The sequence below is a fragment of the Vittaforma corneae genome, assembly GCF_000231115.1.
Source record: "Vittaforma corneae ATCC 50505 unplaced genomic scaffold supercont1.5, whole genome shotgun sequence".
NCBI lineage: Eukaryota > Fungi > Microsporidia > Nosematidae > Vittaforma > Vittaforma corneae.
Genome location: NW_006889838.1, coordinates 77,112 through 89,461, shown reverse-complemented (window position 1 = coordinate 89,461; position 12,350 = coordinate 77,112). Strand labels below are relative to the sequence as shown.

The 12,350-nt window shown below is 35.1% G+C and overlaps 8 protein-coding genes and 1 non-coding gene across 9 annotated transcripts; 5 read left to right on the top strand and 4 right to left on the bottom strand.

The window, feature by feature from the left end:
* Positions 1-2: 2 nt before the first annotated feature.
* VICG_00796 (uncharacterized protein) lies at positions 3-1,766 on the top strand (the record flags this gene model as incomplete). Its single annotated transcript, XM_007604183.1, has 1 exon — positions 3-1,766. A coding segment is annotated over one exon (1,764 nt), but the record flags the coding sequence as incomplete, so codon positions are not given.
* A 227-nt stretch (positions 1,767-1,993) lies between these two features.
* VICG_00795 (uncharacterized protein) lies at positions 1,994-2,620 on the bottom strand (the record flags this gene model as incomplete). Its single annotated transcript, XM_007604182.1, has 1 exon — positions 1,994-2,620. One exon carries the CDS (start codon positions 2,618-2,620, stop codon positions 1,994-1,996), a length of 627 nt encoding a protein of 208 aa, XP_007604244.1.
* Positions 2,621-2,976: 356 nt separating this feature from the next.
* Positions 2,977-3,783, bottom strand: VICG_00794 (uncharacterized protein; the record flags this gene model as incomplete). The annotated part of the gene is made up of 1 exon (XM_007604181.1): positions 2,977-3,783. The coding sequence occupies one exon, from the start codon at positions 3,781-3,783 to the stop codon at positions 2,977-2,979; it is 807 nt and encodes a 268-aa protein (XP_007604243.1).
* A 1,063-nt stretch (positions 3,784-4,846) lies between these two features.
* Positions 4,847-5,893, top strand: VICG_00793 (uncharacterized protein; the record flags this gene model as incomplete). The annotated part of the gene is made up of 1 exon (XM_007604180.1): positions 4,847-5,893. One exon carries the CDS (start codon positions 4,847-4,849, stop codon positions 5,891-5,893), a length of 1,047 nt encoding a protein of 348 aa, XP_007604242.1.
* Positions 5,894-6,197: 304 nt separating this feature from the next.
* Positions 6,198-6,545, top strand: VICG_00792 (translation initiation factor eIF-1A; the record flags this gene model as incomplete). Its single annotated transcript, XM_007604179.1, has 1 exon — positions 6,198-6,545. One exon carries the CDS (start codon positions 6,198-6,200, stop codon positions 6,543-6,545), a length of 348 nt encoding a protein of 115 aa, XP_007604241.1.
* Positions 6,546-6,697: 152 nt separating this feature from the next.
* Positions 6,698-7,663, bottom strand: VICG_00791 (uncharacterized protein; the record flags this gene model as incomplete). The annotated part of the gene is made up of 1 exon (XM_007604178.1): positions 6,698-7,663. One exon carries the CDS (start codon positions 7,661-7,663, stop codon positions 6,698-6,700), a length of 966 nt encoding a protein of 321 aa, XP_007604240.1.
* Positions 7,664-7,972: 309 nt separating this feature from the next.
* On the top strand, positions 7,973-8,659 carry VICG_00790 (uncharacterized protein; the record flags this gene model as incomplete). The annotated part of the gene is made up of 1 exon (XM_007604177.1): positions 7,973-8,659. One exon carries the CDS (start codon positions 7,973-7,975, stop codon positions 8,657-8,659), a length of 687 nt encoding a protein of 228 aa, XP_007604239.1.
* Positions 8,660-8,799: 140 nt separating this feature from the next.
* On the top strand, positions 8,800-8,871 carry VICG_02262. The gene has a single exon. It is a non-coding gene; the product is annotated as a tRNA-Ala (tRNA).
* A 172-nt stretch (positions 8,872-9,043) lies between these two features.
* On the bottom strand, positions 9,044-11,935 carry VICG_00789 (uncharacterized protein; the record flags this gene model as incomplete). The annotated part of the gene is made up of 1 exon (XM_007604176.1): positions 9,044-11,935. One exon carries the CDS (start codon positions 11,933-11,935, stop codon positions 9,044-9,046), a length of 2,892 nt encoding a protein of 963 aa, XP_007604238.1.
* Between the last annotated feature and the right edge of the window lie 415 nt (positions 11,936-12,350).

Sequence of the window (12,350 nt, the reverse complement as noted above, 5' to 3'; positions counted from 1 at the left end):
TTTACAAATTGATAGAAGATGTGAAAGAGGAGTACAACCAGAACAACTCAATGTATTTGATTGCGAATGAAGAGGAGTTGATGCAAAGCTATCTGAATTTTGTATACGATTTAATTTCAGAGAGGAAAAGTGAGGTTTTTGATATACTTTTGATGGTCCATAAAGAAAAGGGAAATATAAAGGAGGATGCACAAAATTTTGCTAATGGATTAGCAAGTCGAAATCAAGGCCGGAAAGACGAGGAGATCAGTGATATCAAGGATCTTGACTGTCTTGAGGAATTTTCAGGCATTCTTCCTGTGTTTATTGAGGATAAAAAAGCCACTTGCGTCAGGGAAATTTTATCCGATCATTCTTTCATTAACACAATACTCTCCGTACAGTCTATTTTGTCCTGTAAGACTATCAGCAGAAGTGCCGGAGTTCTCATTAACAGTATACTTGGCTATAAAAACACATTTAAAAGACCTTGTCTACACATTCTTCGGAAATCCCCGCTTTTACTATCGCCCGTTACTGTTAGAAGAATTGTATTACACTACACTGATAAGTCTGATGAGGATATCTATAATGACAGGTTTGCCATTCATGAAATCTTCAAAGATTGCGAACTAGAGGCCTCCAAGGATTCTCTCAGGATGATCAGCTTTGCTCTTGGTTCTTTTGAAGAAAGGCTAAGCTTGATTTTTGACAGCATTATGAATATTAAGGCTTATAAAGATAAGGAGCTAAGATTAAATGAGATTTTCAAGGGAACTGATGAGGACTTGTATATCAGTGAAGATGAGGAAGAAGTACAAATGTATCCTGAGAATTTCCTAGTAGCCATGTCCCTATTGAGCGATTCCCAGCTGGTAGAAACAATCAAGAACAAGGTAATACCCTCCAAGGTTGACGCAGTAGTCCAAGAAATCAAAACTCAGCTAAAAATTAGGACGAACCCTTTCAAAGTCCGTCTTTACAAAAAGATTAAGGTAAATGCATTAAGAATTGAAAAGCATGAACGAATTCTAAAAAGCTCTGCCATTTATTTGGACAGTTTGTTAAAATTTTTACAAAACTTTACAAAAATTAACAAAAAACTGTTTCTTAATAAGCACGTGTTCTTTAGAATGTTCTCGATCATAAACTCATCACTAAATTTGCTGGTTGGAGAACAATCACTGAAAATCAAACTGCAGAACAAGGAAGAGTATCAGTTTCATCCAAAGGAAATTTTAAGGATGATTATTTCAATAGTGATTAATATTCTTAAGAATAACACTAAGCTTACACAAGCATCAGGAATTGATAAAACTCTGCTTGAGAGAGCGTTAGATTTAGTAAAGACCAAGCATCTTATAACGCAAGATCAGGTTCTAGATCTTACTGAGATTTACAAGGTATTACCTGAAAAGACATCGGAAAATGATATCAATAATGACATTATCAATGATGATGTCCCTGAAGAGTTTCTTGATCCACTCACTTTTACAATAATGGAAAACCCAGTGCTGATGCTGACATCGAAGATAACCATTGACAGATCGACATTTAATCAGATAATGCTTAATGATCGAATAGATCCTTTCAGTCGGCTGCCGTTAGACGAGAGTCAAATTGTGGACAATGCTGAGTTGAGGGAGAAAATAGAAGATTTTAAGAAAAAAGGAACTATTAGGAGTAAAGTTTGTATTTTATGTAATAGTTTTGTCTTTTATTTGCACAATACCCATTTACTGTGCATTAAAACGAGTCAAGTATACAGCTTTATAAGCAAACAATGAATCTACCAGCATGGGTAAATATCTATTAAAATATGTAAACAAACATAAACCATAAATAGGGTTTAATTATTGATTAAATTGGCTCGCTAGCTCTTTTCAGAATGCCTAACAGCATGACGGATATGCGAGTATGCCCTTTGAATAAAGAACGCCCTAGTTGCAAGTTCAACAAATAAGAAAAGGCTATTGCTGGGCCAGTGAGCCAGCGGACAACGGAGACAACTGTACTATTGACAAACCATATAAAAGTTCCATACATGGCATCTTCTATAATAAATGCTACTATAAATAGGATAAAGCGGTTCGACATGTAGAAAAAAATAGCCTCTGCAATACCCCATCATTGTGAGTAATACTGTTATGAACAATATTATACAATAATTTGCTCCAGAATGCAATAAGAATGAATAGTCATGCAGCGAATAGTCTTTCTTCCAACAGCAAAAAATGACAACACCATCTAATAAAATCATTACTAGGTTAAATATAGAAGCCAATGTGGTTGCACACTTAGTATGATAACTGCCAATTGGTGCAATCAAAGTGGGCTTTCTTCTTTTGCACATAATAATTGTGGAGATTAATTGAATAACAGCAACAGCTATCATGAATATACGGAAATACTTACCCACTATAATTATTGTGTCAATGTTACTTAAAAGGCGTTCCTCAATGTTGACATTCTCAATGTCTAGTTGCTCAAGGGCCATTGCCACAAAAGTCGGTTGTGTTCTATTATCCATTATAGTCGAAATAGTAGAAAAGCTGGTATTAAATTCATTTTTTGTCGATTGATCAACTGCAAGGCTCTGATCTGAGACTGTTCTAGTAGTATAGTTTGGATTAATAAACATTTTAAAGGTTAAAAATTTTAGATTAAGTAAAAAAATTTTTTATATCTGATCAATCAGTCAAAAGCTTTTAGATCTGATCAATCAATAAAAATTTTATTTGACAGCATTCAATTACTACACACTTAAAAGAAGGTAAATTTGATGAGCTAATACACCAGTTCACATATCAAAGAGGGCTCCAGTGTCATATACAGCAAAAGAAATCTTTAAATGTAGAACTTGCAGTGTATATTTCATCCGCTCTGATCTTTTGCAAATAAAATCTTACGTGTTTTCATAAATGATGTCAAAATAATTGATATGATTGTAACTGCAAATACGATTGACAGTTATATATACTTTGTTACTAAAGTAATTTATTCATGATCTCTAGTTAAATCCTGCATTTCCTGTCCCTGTGATATCTTCATATCTGATTCATCATTACGCTTTCCTGACTTTCCGGTAGGTAAATGCCCATTGGGAATTTTAGAAGTATTTTCATTTGCTGCCAAGAACTTAGTTCCAAACCAGACAGTGTAACCAACGTATACAAATCTTAGAATAGTTTCTAAAATAAAGCCGACCATCAGCCAATTGCTTGAAGTCAAGGGAATGAACGATAAGGAAAGCAATGTTACACTGGACAGATGTTCAACAGCAGTTAGGGTCCAAAATGCTATCCGCTCTTTAAGGCTCATAACATTAGAAACTCTGTATCTCCGTGGATAGAAATACAGTAGAAGAATAGTTGATGCTAATAGAAAGACATTGCCACTCGAAGTGTATATAAGAGCATGCACATATTTCTTGTAGGATCCGCATGAGATAGAACAGCTCAGCACCATGAACATATTCGATATCATAATTAGACCAATCAGAGATCCAAGAATATAGCTAACCACGCGATTCTTTTGGCTTGCAAGTGGTGCGATGAGAACTGGTTTTTTAAGTACACAACTAATACACATGCAAATAAGCTGGATGAGCATCAAAACTGTCATGATGAAAATGAATGATGAAATCACTGAGATAGTATTAATTTCTTCACTTCCAGAAATGGCTTTAAGAATAACCTTGATCACATTGATTGCCTGGCAACCAGAACCACAGTCCGTACTAGGCGGTACAGTAGTATCCTGAAAGTCTGTAGAGTTGGCAGTTGTGTTTGATCCTCCTTCCATCTTGAAAGGTAAAATTTTAAAAAAATTTAAGAAAGAGAAAAGCTTAAATCAATCATTAAGTATCAATTTCATGTGTAAGTAATTGCTTAAAATGTACAAAACAGCGATCAGAACTTCATAGGGGTTTGATCAATTTATTATCTTGCTGATGAGGTCATTTCTATGCCTTTATATCTGGCATTGAAGTTGATCTTCATTCAATGATATACTGATTTGATCAGTTTAATAGCAAAAGTAATCACTGAAAATAAACGTCTATTCCTACCGGTTTTGGCAGCAGTCAACGAGACCATCTCAGAATATTGATAAAATGCCAATTTGCAACGGCAAAGAATGTTTTTTAGTGTTAGCCCAGCTTATACTTTTGTCATACTCTGATTGAACAGTGTTTTAGTCTTATTGGAGCTGATTGTATGAAAAACAGTATTGCTAAATCTTCTTCAAAAATATATTTATCGATTACGTGCATGATACAATCCTGTTTTTCTGTTCAACACTGAATTCTACAACGCCCTGATGAATGCAGGATTGTAGACCATTCGCCTACAATCCCAGTGCCTAAAGTATCTTTTCTAGCGATACGCTCTATTCGAAGCTTATTGCAATCCGCATTGAGAATAAAAAGACAGTAATTAGTCAACATACAGACCTCTGTACCTTACTGAAAGATATCATTCATTTTATTATACTTCAGCATTGATATTTAGCATTGGAAGATGTGCACAGTGTCTTAGCCGCCATTCTTGAGCTTGGGATAGACTGACTTTTCGTACTGTGGTGTTATATGCCCTTTAAAATACATAAATATCTATTAAATGAAGTGAAAAGGTAAAACTTGGATATCAAAAAATAAGAACTGAGCGAGTAAATGACTAGTATAAATAGGCCTTTGTGATTGAGATATGTCACATATTGTCTGCTGTCATAAATTAAGCGCTTTGCTATTAAATGTGGATGGGTTTATATTTGCAAGCTTGTGTGCATTTGCATCTTCCCCAGTTTGTTCTAAAGATGTTGTGTCTTAAGCTTTTATTATAACTACTTTAATCTTGCTCCCACCCTTATGTTCCATTCAAAACTCAATGAAAAGCTTGAGGAACTGAGCACAAGGCTAGACGAGATTGCCCTCCAAAAGAGACTGGAAATAGAAGCAGAGCATCTAAAGAGAATAAGCTGTACAAAGCTTGTTCGACTTTTTGGCTCTTTTTCTGGCTCTAGCTTTATAATAAATACAAGAGTTTTAAATGATGTAGGTGGTGAAGACAAGACATCTTTATGGGACTTGGTGAAGAGAGTATGTGTGTGTTTTAACACAGATTTTGATTCTATTGAGAAAGACATGGATGAAAACACTTCCAATGCTCCCTCGCTGTCCAGCTCTGACTCCCTCGTTCAGATTTTCGAATGGACAAAAGACTCAAATACCTGTGGATTCGTAGTTCCAATAAATGAGTCATGCAAAAGGTTACAAGTTTTGATTAAACTGAGAAACCAACGAAATATTTATAGACTGAGTCCTGCCCTTTCGTGTCTTTTCAATAAACTCACTGATACAAGGTATAACATAATAAAGGATATTTACAAATATGTAAATACATATAAGCTTAATGACTATGCTACTTCGAATGTGTTCTGTGATGAAAATCTTGAGAATGTATTTAATATCAAAAATTTCAATTTCAATAATATTCAATCAATACTTGAGCCACACTTGCAGCCAATATTTTACTGTGTGATTGATGTAGACATTGAATCGCTCAAGAAGAGTAATGCAGGGACCAGTGCAGGGGAGGAGATGAGTGATAATAACGTCACTATGTGTGATAATATTTGGGATGTTGAAGTAGAGACGGATGATCTTACGCAGATGCCTGTTCTATTTCCAAAGAATGTTCAGCTATTAGAAAAGAAAATCGAGGATTTAAAGACTCTGATAAAAAAGACATCAGATAGGATTGAAGTACTGAAAGAGTTTAGCTTAGACCCAGCACAGTATATTAACAGGAAAATAGCACTGGGATCTGAGAGTATTGGAACCAAAACAGCGTTTTACGATGATTTAAATGTTCAAGCTGCACTGTTTGAATTAATAAAGAAAAAGGAGCAGTAAAAATGAAGTGTTGATTTTAATAACGTCAACCCTCTCAAGAATAGTGTAAATTTTTAAAGCAATACAAATTTTACCATTTTCACTTCTGTGGATGTGTCTGTTTGAACCTATTTGACTTCTTTATTATATTATAAATAGTCAGTTTGGTGCAATTACTTTGGCATGAAATGTGCTGCTATGTGTCTATTTCATTGTGTATTTGTACAGTCATATTCTGATATTGAAACTATGTGAACGTTGAGGTTGGGCTTTATCAGGAAAATTTTACTCTTGGCTTTTCTTTACAAATAAAAAAGTTTTACCCATGGGTAAGAGATTCGACAAAACTGCCAATAGACCCCTCCTTAAGGCAGAGGAAGGATCTGTCTACGGCATAATCACAAGATCTCTGGGATATAATAAGTTTCAGGTGTTTTGCTCTGATTCCATGTCTCGAATAGCTTCCATTCGAGGATCAATGATTAAAAGAGTGTGGATGAAAGAGGGCGATATAGTCTTGTGCAGCTTGAGAGAGGGAGACAACAAGTTTTGTGACATTGAACTTAAATACACTGACAGTGAGGTGAAAACACTCAAGGAAGGAGGATACATTACAGATCAGTTGCTGAATCAGGAAGATTCGAACATACAAGTAGATTTTAATATGCTATAAAAATAAATCAATAAAAGTGCTTTGTATACCGGATAGGTTGAATTTGCTATTCCCACCCAAAATTAAAAACAATATTCATTTTGCAGCAAGCTTTAACAAAATCCATTCCGTCTCGACAAAGCTGAAGTGATAGAAATAGGAGTTTTGTTCATTTAATTTGATACACACTTTTTAATAGCTTCAATAATGTCTTTCTCACTTGGATAAAAGGCTTTTTCTAGCTTCTTTGAATATCCTACATGTGTGTTTTTGCCCGTAAGACATATTATTTTAGTCTTTAATCTTCCATACATCCTGTCATAAACCACTGCGCTTATTTCATGTGCTACTGAGTAATTAGGCCAGCTATGATCTACAATTATGAGATTTCTAGTCTTTTCAACAGATTTTAATATCGTATCATAGTCGATATCATTTAAGCTTATCAAGTTAATTACTTCAGCGTCGCATCGATTATATTCCTTCAAGGCATTTTCAATAGTCATTAGTGATAGCGATACACCAATTATTGACACGTCTTTTCCTTCCTTTATAATTCTTGCCTTGTCAAGAGGAAATAATTCCACGTCCAATTCCTCATCAAATGATTGTTCATACAAAACCTCATTTTCCAAAAATACAACAGGGTTGTTGTCTCGTATGGCCGCTTTCATTAGGGCTTTGTGCTCTCGTGCCGTATATGGTGCAACTACCTTCAATCCTGGCACTGATCCATATATATTGAAGAATTCTTGAACATGCTCGGCAGCATATCCAGGATTAAACCCAGAAGGTCCTCTGAAGACTATTGGACAATGGACTTTGGATGCTGACATATAACATATCTTAGCAGCACTATTGATCACATGGTCGATTGCCTGTAGCGAGAAATTCCAGGTCATAAAGTCAACTATGGGTCTTAGTCCAAGGTATGATGCACCCACACCTATTCCTGTAAATCCAATCTCTGATATTGGCGTATCAACTACCCTGTGGTATCCAAATTTGTGGATCAGTCCTTTGGTTGTTCCCTTGGCACCACCACTGAGTCCTACTTCCTCCCCGATTATAAATACACTATCATCTCTGTCCATTTCCTCATCAAATGCCTGAAGAAGCGCCTCTCTGACAGTGGCCATAGGGTAGTGCAAAAATAAACAAATATCTTAATTACCCTAGCAAGCATTATTTGAAATACTGCATTGTCATATGAGCAGATTTAAAAGCTAATTAATTCATATAAGATATTCTCCTAGTCATCAAATATTACAAATTATACAGAATCCAGCAAATACTGTCATACAATAACTTAAGCATAAAATTACAATTTCAAATGAACTGTTCTGGAATGTATATTTTGTATAAGCTCATCCATTGCAGTACAGATACGTATTAAGTAAACTATCTACTGAAAGGAGCTTTTTGTTTTTTCCTTTTGTACCCCTTCAATGAATAAAAAATCGCTGAGGGACATTTGGTTTTATTCAAATGTATGCTTTTTCATCAACTATTCGCTGGCTATTCTCAGAGTATTCGTTGCATTTCCACTTCCTCGTCTTCCTTCGTTCTTCAACTGTATTTTCCTTCTTCTTGCTTATACACTGACATTTCAAAGCATCATAGCTAATTTCAAAGCATATGATACATTAATGTTTATAAAGAAGATTTTTTCCCATCCAAATACATTCTGCATAGTCTTCTTTCTTTGTTTTGTTCCAAACATCCTCCTTTCCCCGTTTTACCTACTCACTATTTACCATATTGTCTCTTCCATTGTAGCAAAGAAGGATACATTCCATTCCTATTTCTTCTACGACTTTGTGGTCTTTCTAAACACTAACATTGCTACTATTGGAAGATCTGCACTCTTCCTTGAAATACTTTTAATACCTATTGCTGTTAGTATGGTAGTTCTGAGGCGAATAAGCACTGTAACACTGTTAATTTACCTTTTAATGATTAGACAACAGTACATTTCAAATAACAATATGAAAGCTATAGTTTCCGAATGCATCCAGCGCATGCATAACCTTGCAATGAATATGCCTGACAGCATTAAGATGAGATATCTTGAATTGATGAACTATGTTAGATCACTTAGCAAAAGTGAGAAAAATCAAAAACAGAAACAATAAAAAGATAATATTAAATGAGGAGCTTGTGCTTATTGCTTGTCATTTTTATTCTTTAATATGCTTTAAGCTTATTTATCATTTTTGATAAAATGATGATAAAATTAAACAATATGTTAGATATTAGTTAAATGAAGTAGCTAGGGGAGTTAGCTCAGTGGTAGAGCGTTTGCTTAGCATGTAAGAGGTCGCGAGTTCAATCCTCGTACTCTCCATATTTTGTTGAATTCTGATTTAAGCATAAAAACGATTAACTAGGCTGCTAATTGATAGAATTTATAATAGCTAATATGCCCCTTAGCATTTAAATACAAGCCAATGCTTATTGAATAAAATGAAATGGCCAGCCCCACATCAAGCATAATACAAAGGAAGTACGACATGTTTTTAATTAATAATTTTGTATCTCAAATTTCCAATTGTTTCATATTCGTCTAAGCTTTCGTGAATCTCAAAATCGCTCCTAACCAAGCATTTTAGGTATGAAATATCATCAAAATTCTGAACAGCCACCTTCTTTTTTGATCTACAAATTTTAGCAAGGCTTAAAACATCTTCGAAAACATCATCCTTTAAGTCAATCGAACTGACAATTTGGGGATAGTCTGAAATGGTTGAAGAGTACAGTTTAAAATGAATTTCCTCGGTGATAAAGGGCATGTACGGATTCAAAAGCTTCAAAATACCAGTAAAAACGTACTTAAGAACCTTTAGGTCTTCTGGACTTGGAGTTTTTGACACTTCAATGATATTATCACAAAAGTCAAATATCAGTTGATAGATGCTTTGTGTTCCTAGCATAAAATTGTATGATTCAATGCATTTGTGCTGTTCTTCAATCACTTTGTTCAGTCGGTTAATTATCCATTTATGATGTGGTTTGATAATAGCTTTATCATCTATTAAAATACTTGAATTTTCTAGACGGCACTCTTTCAATTGACGCTCAATGCTCTGGCTCAGCAACACTCCACTTACAAATTTGTATGCATTCCAAATTTTATTACATAGACGAGAATAACCTTGCACTCGGAGAATATCAAGATTAATGTCTTTCATTCCATTGGTGTAGTTGAGCAGAGTGAATCTAAGAGCATCTGCGCCACACTTTTGAATGCCCTTTGGAAAATCTTTTTTAAGTGCGTCCGTGGCCCTTTTCACTTCTCTTGAATCCAAATTGCCTTTTTGTAGATTATCTATCATCTCCTCTAATTCAATCCCATCAATAACATGTAACGGATCAATTACATTACCTAAACTCTTGGACATCTTTCTACCATGGGCATCTCTGATTATTCCATGTAAAAACACTTTATCAAATGGACGCTCACCAACAAGCTCATAGGAAAGCATAACCATCCTTGCTACCCAGAAGAAGAGGATATCGCTACCTGTTTCCAAGAGTGAGGTTGGAAAGTATCTTCTGAAATCAGAAGTGTCATCGGGCCATCCCATCGTTGAAAATGGCCAAAGACCTGAAGAAAACCAAGTATCAAGTACATCTTCGTCCTGTTCAATTTTCGTGTATCCTTTCTGTTTTGCTATCTGCTTTGCTTCTTGCTCAGACTCAGCTACTATCCATTCTCCTTTGTCTTGATTGCTAGCATAATATGCAGGAATTCTATGTCCCCACCACAACTGTCTGGAAAGACACCAATCTTTAATATTCTCTAGCCATCTATACCATATAATCCTGGCCTCCACCGGCTGAATATCAATCTCTCCATTCTTCACACTGTCTACTGCTTTTCGCGCCATACTTTTGCAATCACACCACCATTGTTCCTTCACCGTAAACTCAATTATATCATTGCTACGACTACAAAACGGAAGTATTTGATCACGACTCTCTTCTTTTACAAGCATGTTATTCTTTTTCAGCTCTTCCATTACAGCGTTTCTTGCTTCAAATCTCATCATATTAAGATATTTAGGATGAGTAATCCGATTTTCTTCATCAGTGATTTTGTTAAATTTTAATCCATGCTTCTTTCCAAGTCTAAAATCGACAGGATCATGGCAGGGCGTAACCTTCAAAATACCAGTCCCAAAGCTTAGATCTGCCTGACTGTCAAATATCACTGGAATTGTCTCATAGGTTAATGGATTGATTGCAAAAAGTGGGTACTCTTTTTCAATTGTATCCTCATTGACTGTCTTATTTACTTTAAACTTGTTCTTTCTTTCTATTTTAATTTCCTCGTTTTCTAAATTTCTATCAATTGCTGCATTGTTTTTCCCTTCTGAATCAATTAGTGTCTCTTCTTTGCTTTTGTATTCATCATTAAATAGATCGTTTACTTTTCCACTCCTAAATATTGCTTCAATGTCACTGAACCTACAATCATACGGGTTAATACAAATAGCACTGTCACCCAAAATAGTCTCTGGTCTGGTAGTACCAACAATAACGTACGGTAGATTCTCTATGTTTTTACTGTTGTACTCAGTGCCACAATCTAGTGTGAGGTAATATTTTATATAATACATCACCCCAAATTTATACATGCCTCCGTCCACTTCAATCATTGAACCACCCTCAACGTTTTTATAATTTACTTCAAGATCACTCAGCGTAGTCTTGAGCTTACAACTCCACGCTACTATTTTGCTATCTCTATATATTAATCCCTTATTATACAACCTGCAGAACGCTACTGTCACACTTCTACTTGCATTCTCGTCAAGCGTAAATTTTTTTCTTGAGTAATCCAAGCTAGCACCCATCCTATTGAACTGCTCATAGATTCTGCTGCCATACTTCTCTGTCCATTTAAACGCTGCCTTTAAGAATGTTTCTCTGTCGATAGTATTTGAAGTAGATGATCTAAGACTCTTCATAACTACGCTTTGAGTAGAAATGCCAGCGTGATCTATTCCAGGTAAGTATAGTACTTCATAATTGTTCAGCCTCTTGTATCTAACAATACAATCCTCAATAGAAATCATTATGGCGTGTCCAATATGCAATGATCCTGTAATGTTAGGTGGAGGAATACAAATGGTAAACTTTTTGTCCCTTTCTTGAGGTAGAAAGGATTGATTACCAAGCCAGTATTCTGACCAGTATTTTTCAACTCCTGCTGGATCGTATCCTGTTGATGTTGGCTTTTTAGCTTTGGTTGAAGATGTTGCTGGCATGACATTCTTTTTAGCTTCTAATTTAGCAAGCTTTTCAGCCTTCTTTTGGGCCTTGATGGTCTTTCTCTGAACTTTTAAATCCATAGGATCATCATTAATTGTTGGGTTCTTGTCCATCAAGTTTTTCTTTGGTTCCATGGGCAAGAAAACCAGGAAAGTAAAAACTTTTATTCTCATAAAAACAGAAGTGTATCTTCAGCTGTATTTTTGCATTTCCTTGAGAGATGGAAAAGTTGATTGCAAAATTTTTGATATTACTGCGTTCACATCCCTTCATGAATGTATAATAATTGAGAATGGTTGCTACTGTGTTTGTTGTATAGTGTTATTGGATGGGCCATTGTCCTTCTTGTATACTCTACCATATCTTTTGTATTTACAATTCTTTTCATCGTGCCTGTGTCACCTGAGCTTTCTTTCCAATAAACCTCTTGGTATTATAAATATTATTAATATATTGAAATACCATTATTTAAGCTTAATTAACACTCGTGGTATCAATAAATAAATATCAAATTGTTGATTGGTGCATAATTTATTTTAAAATATATTA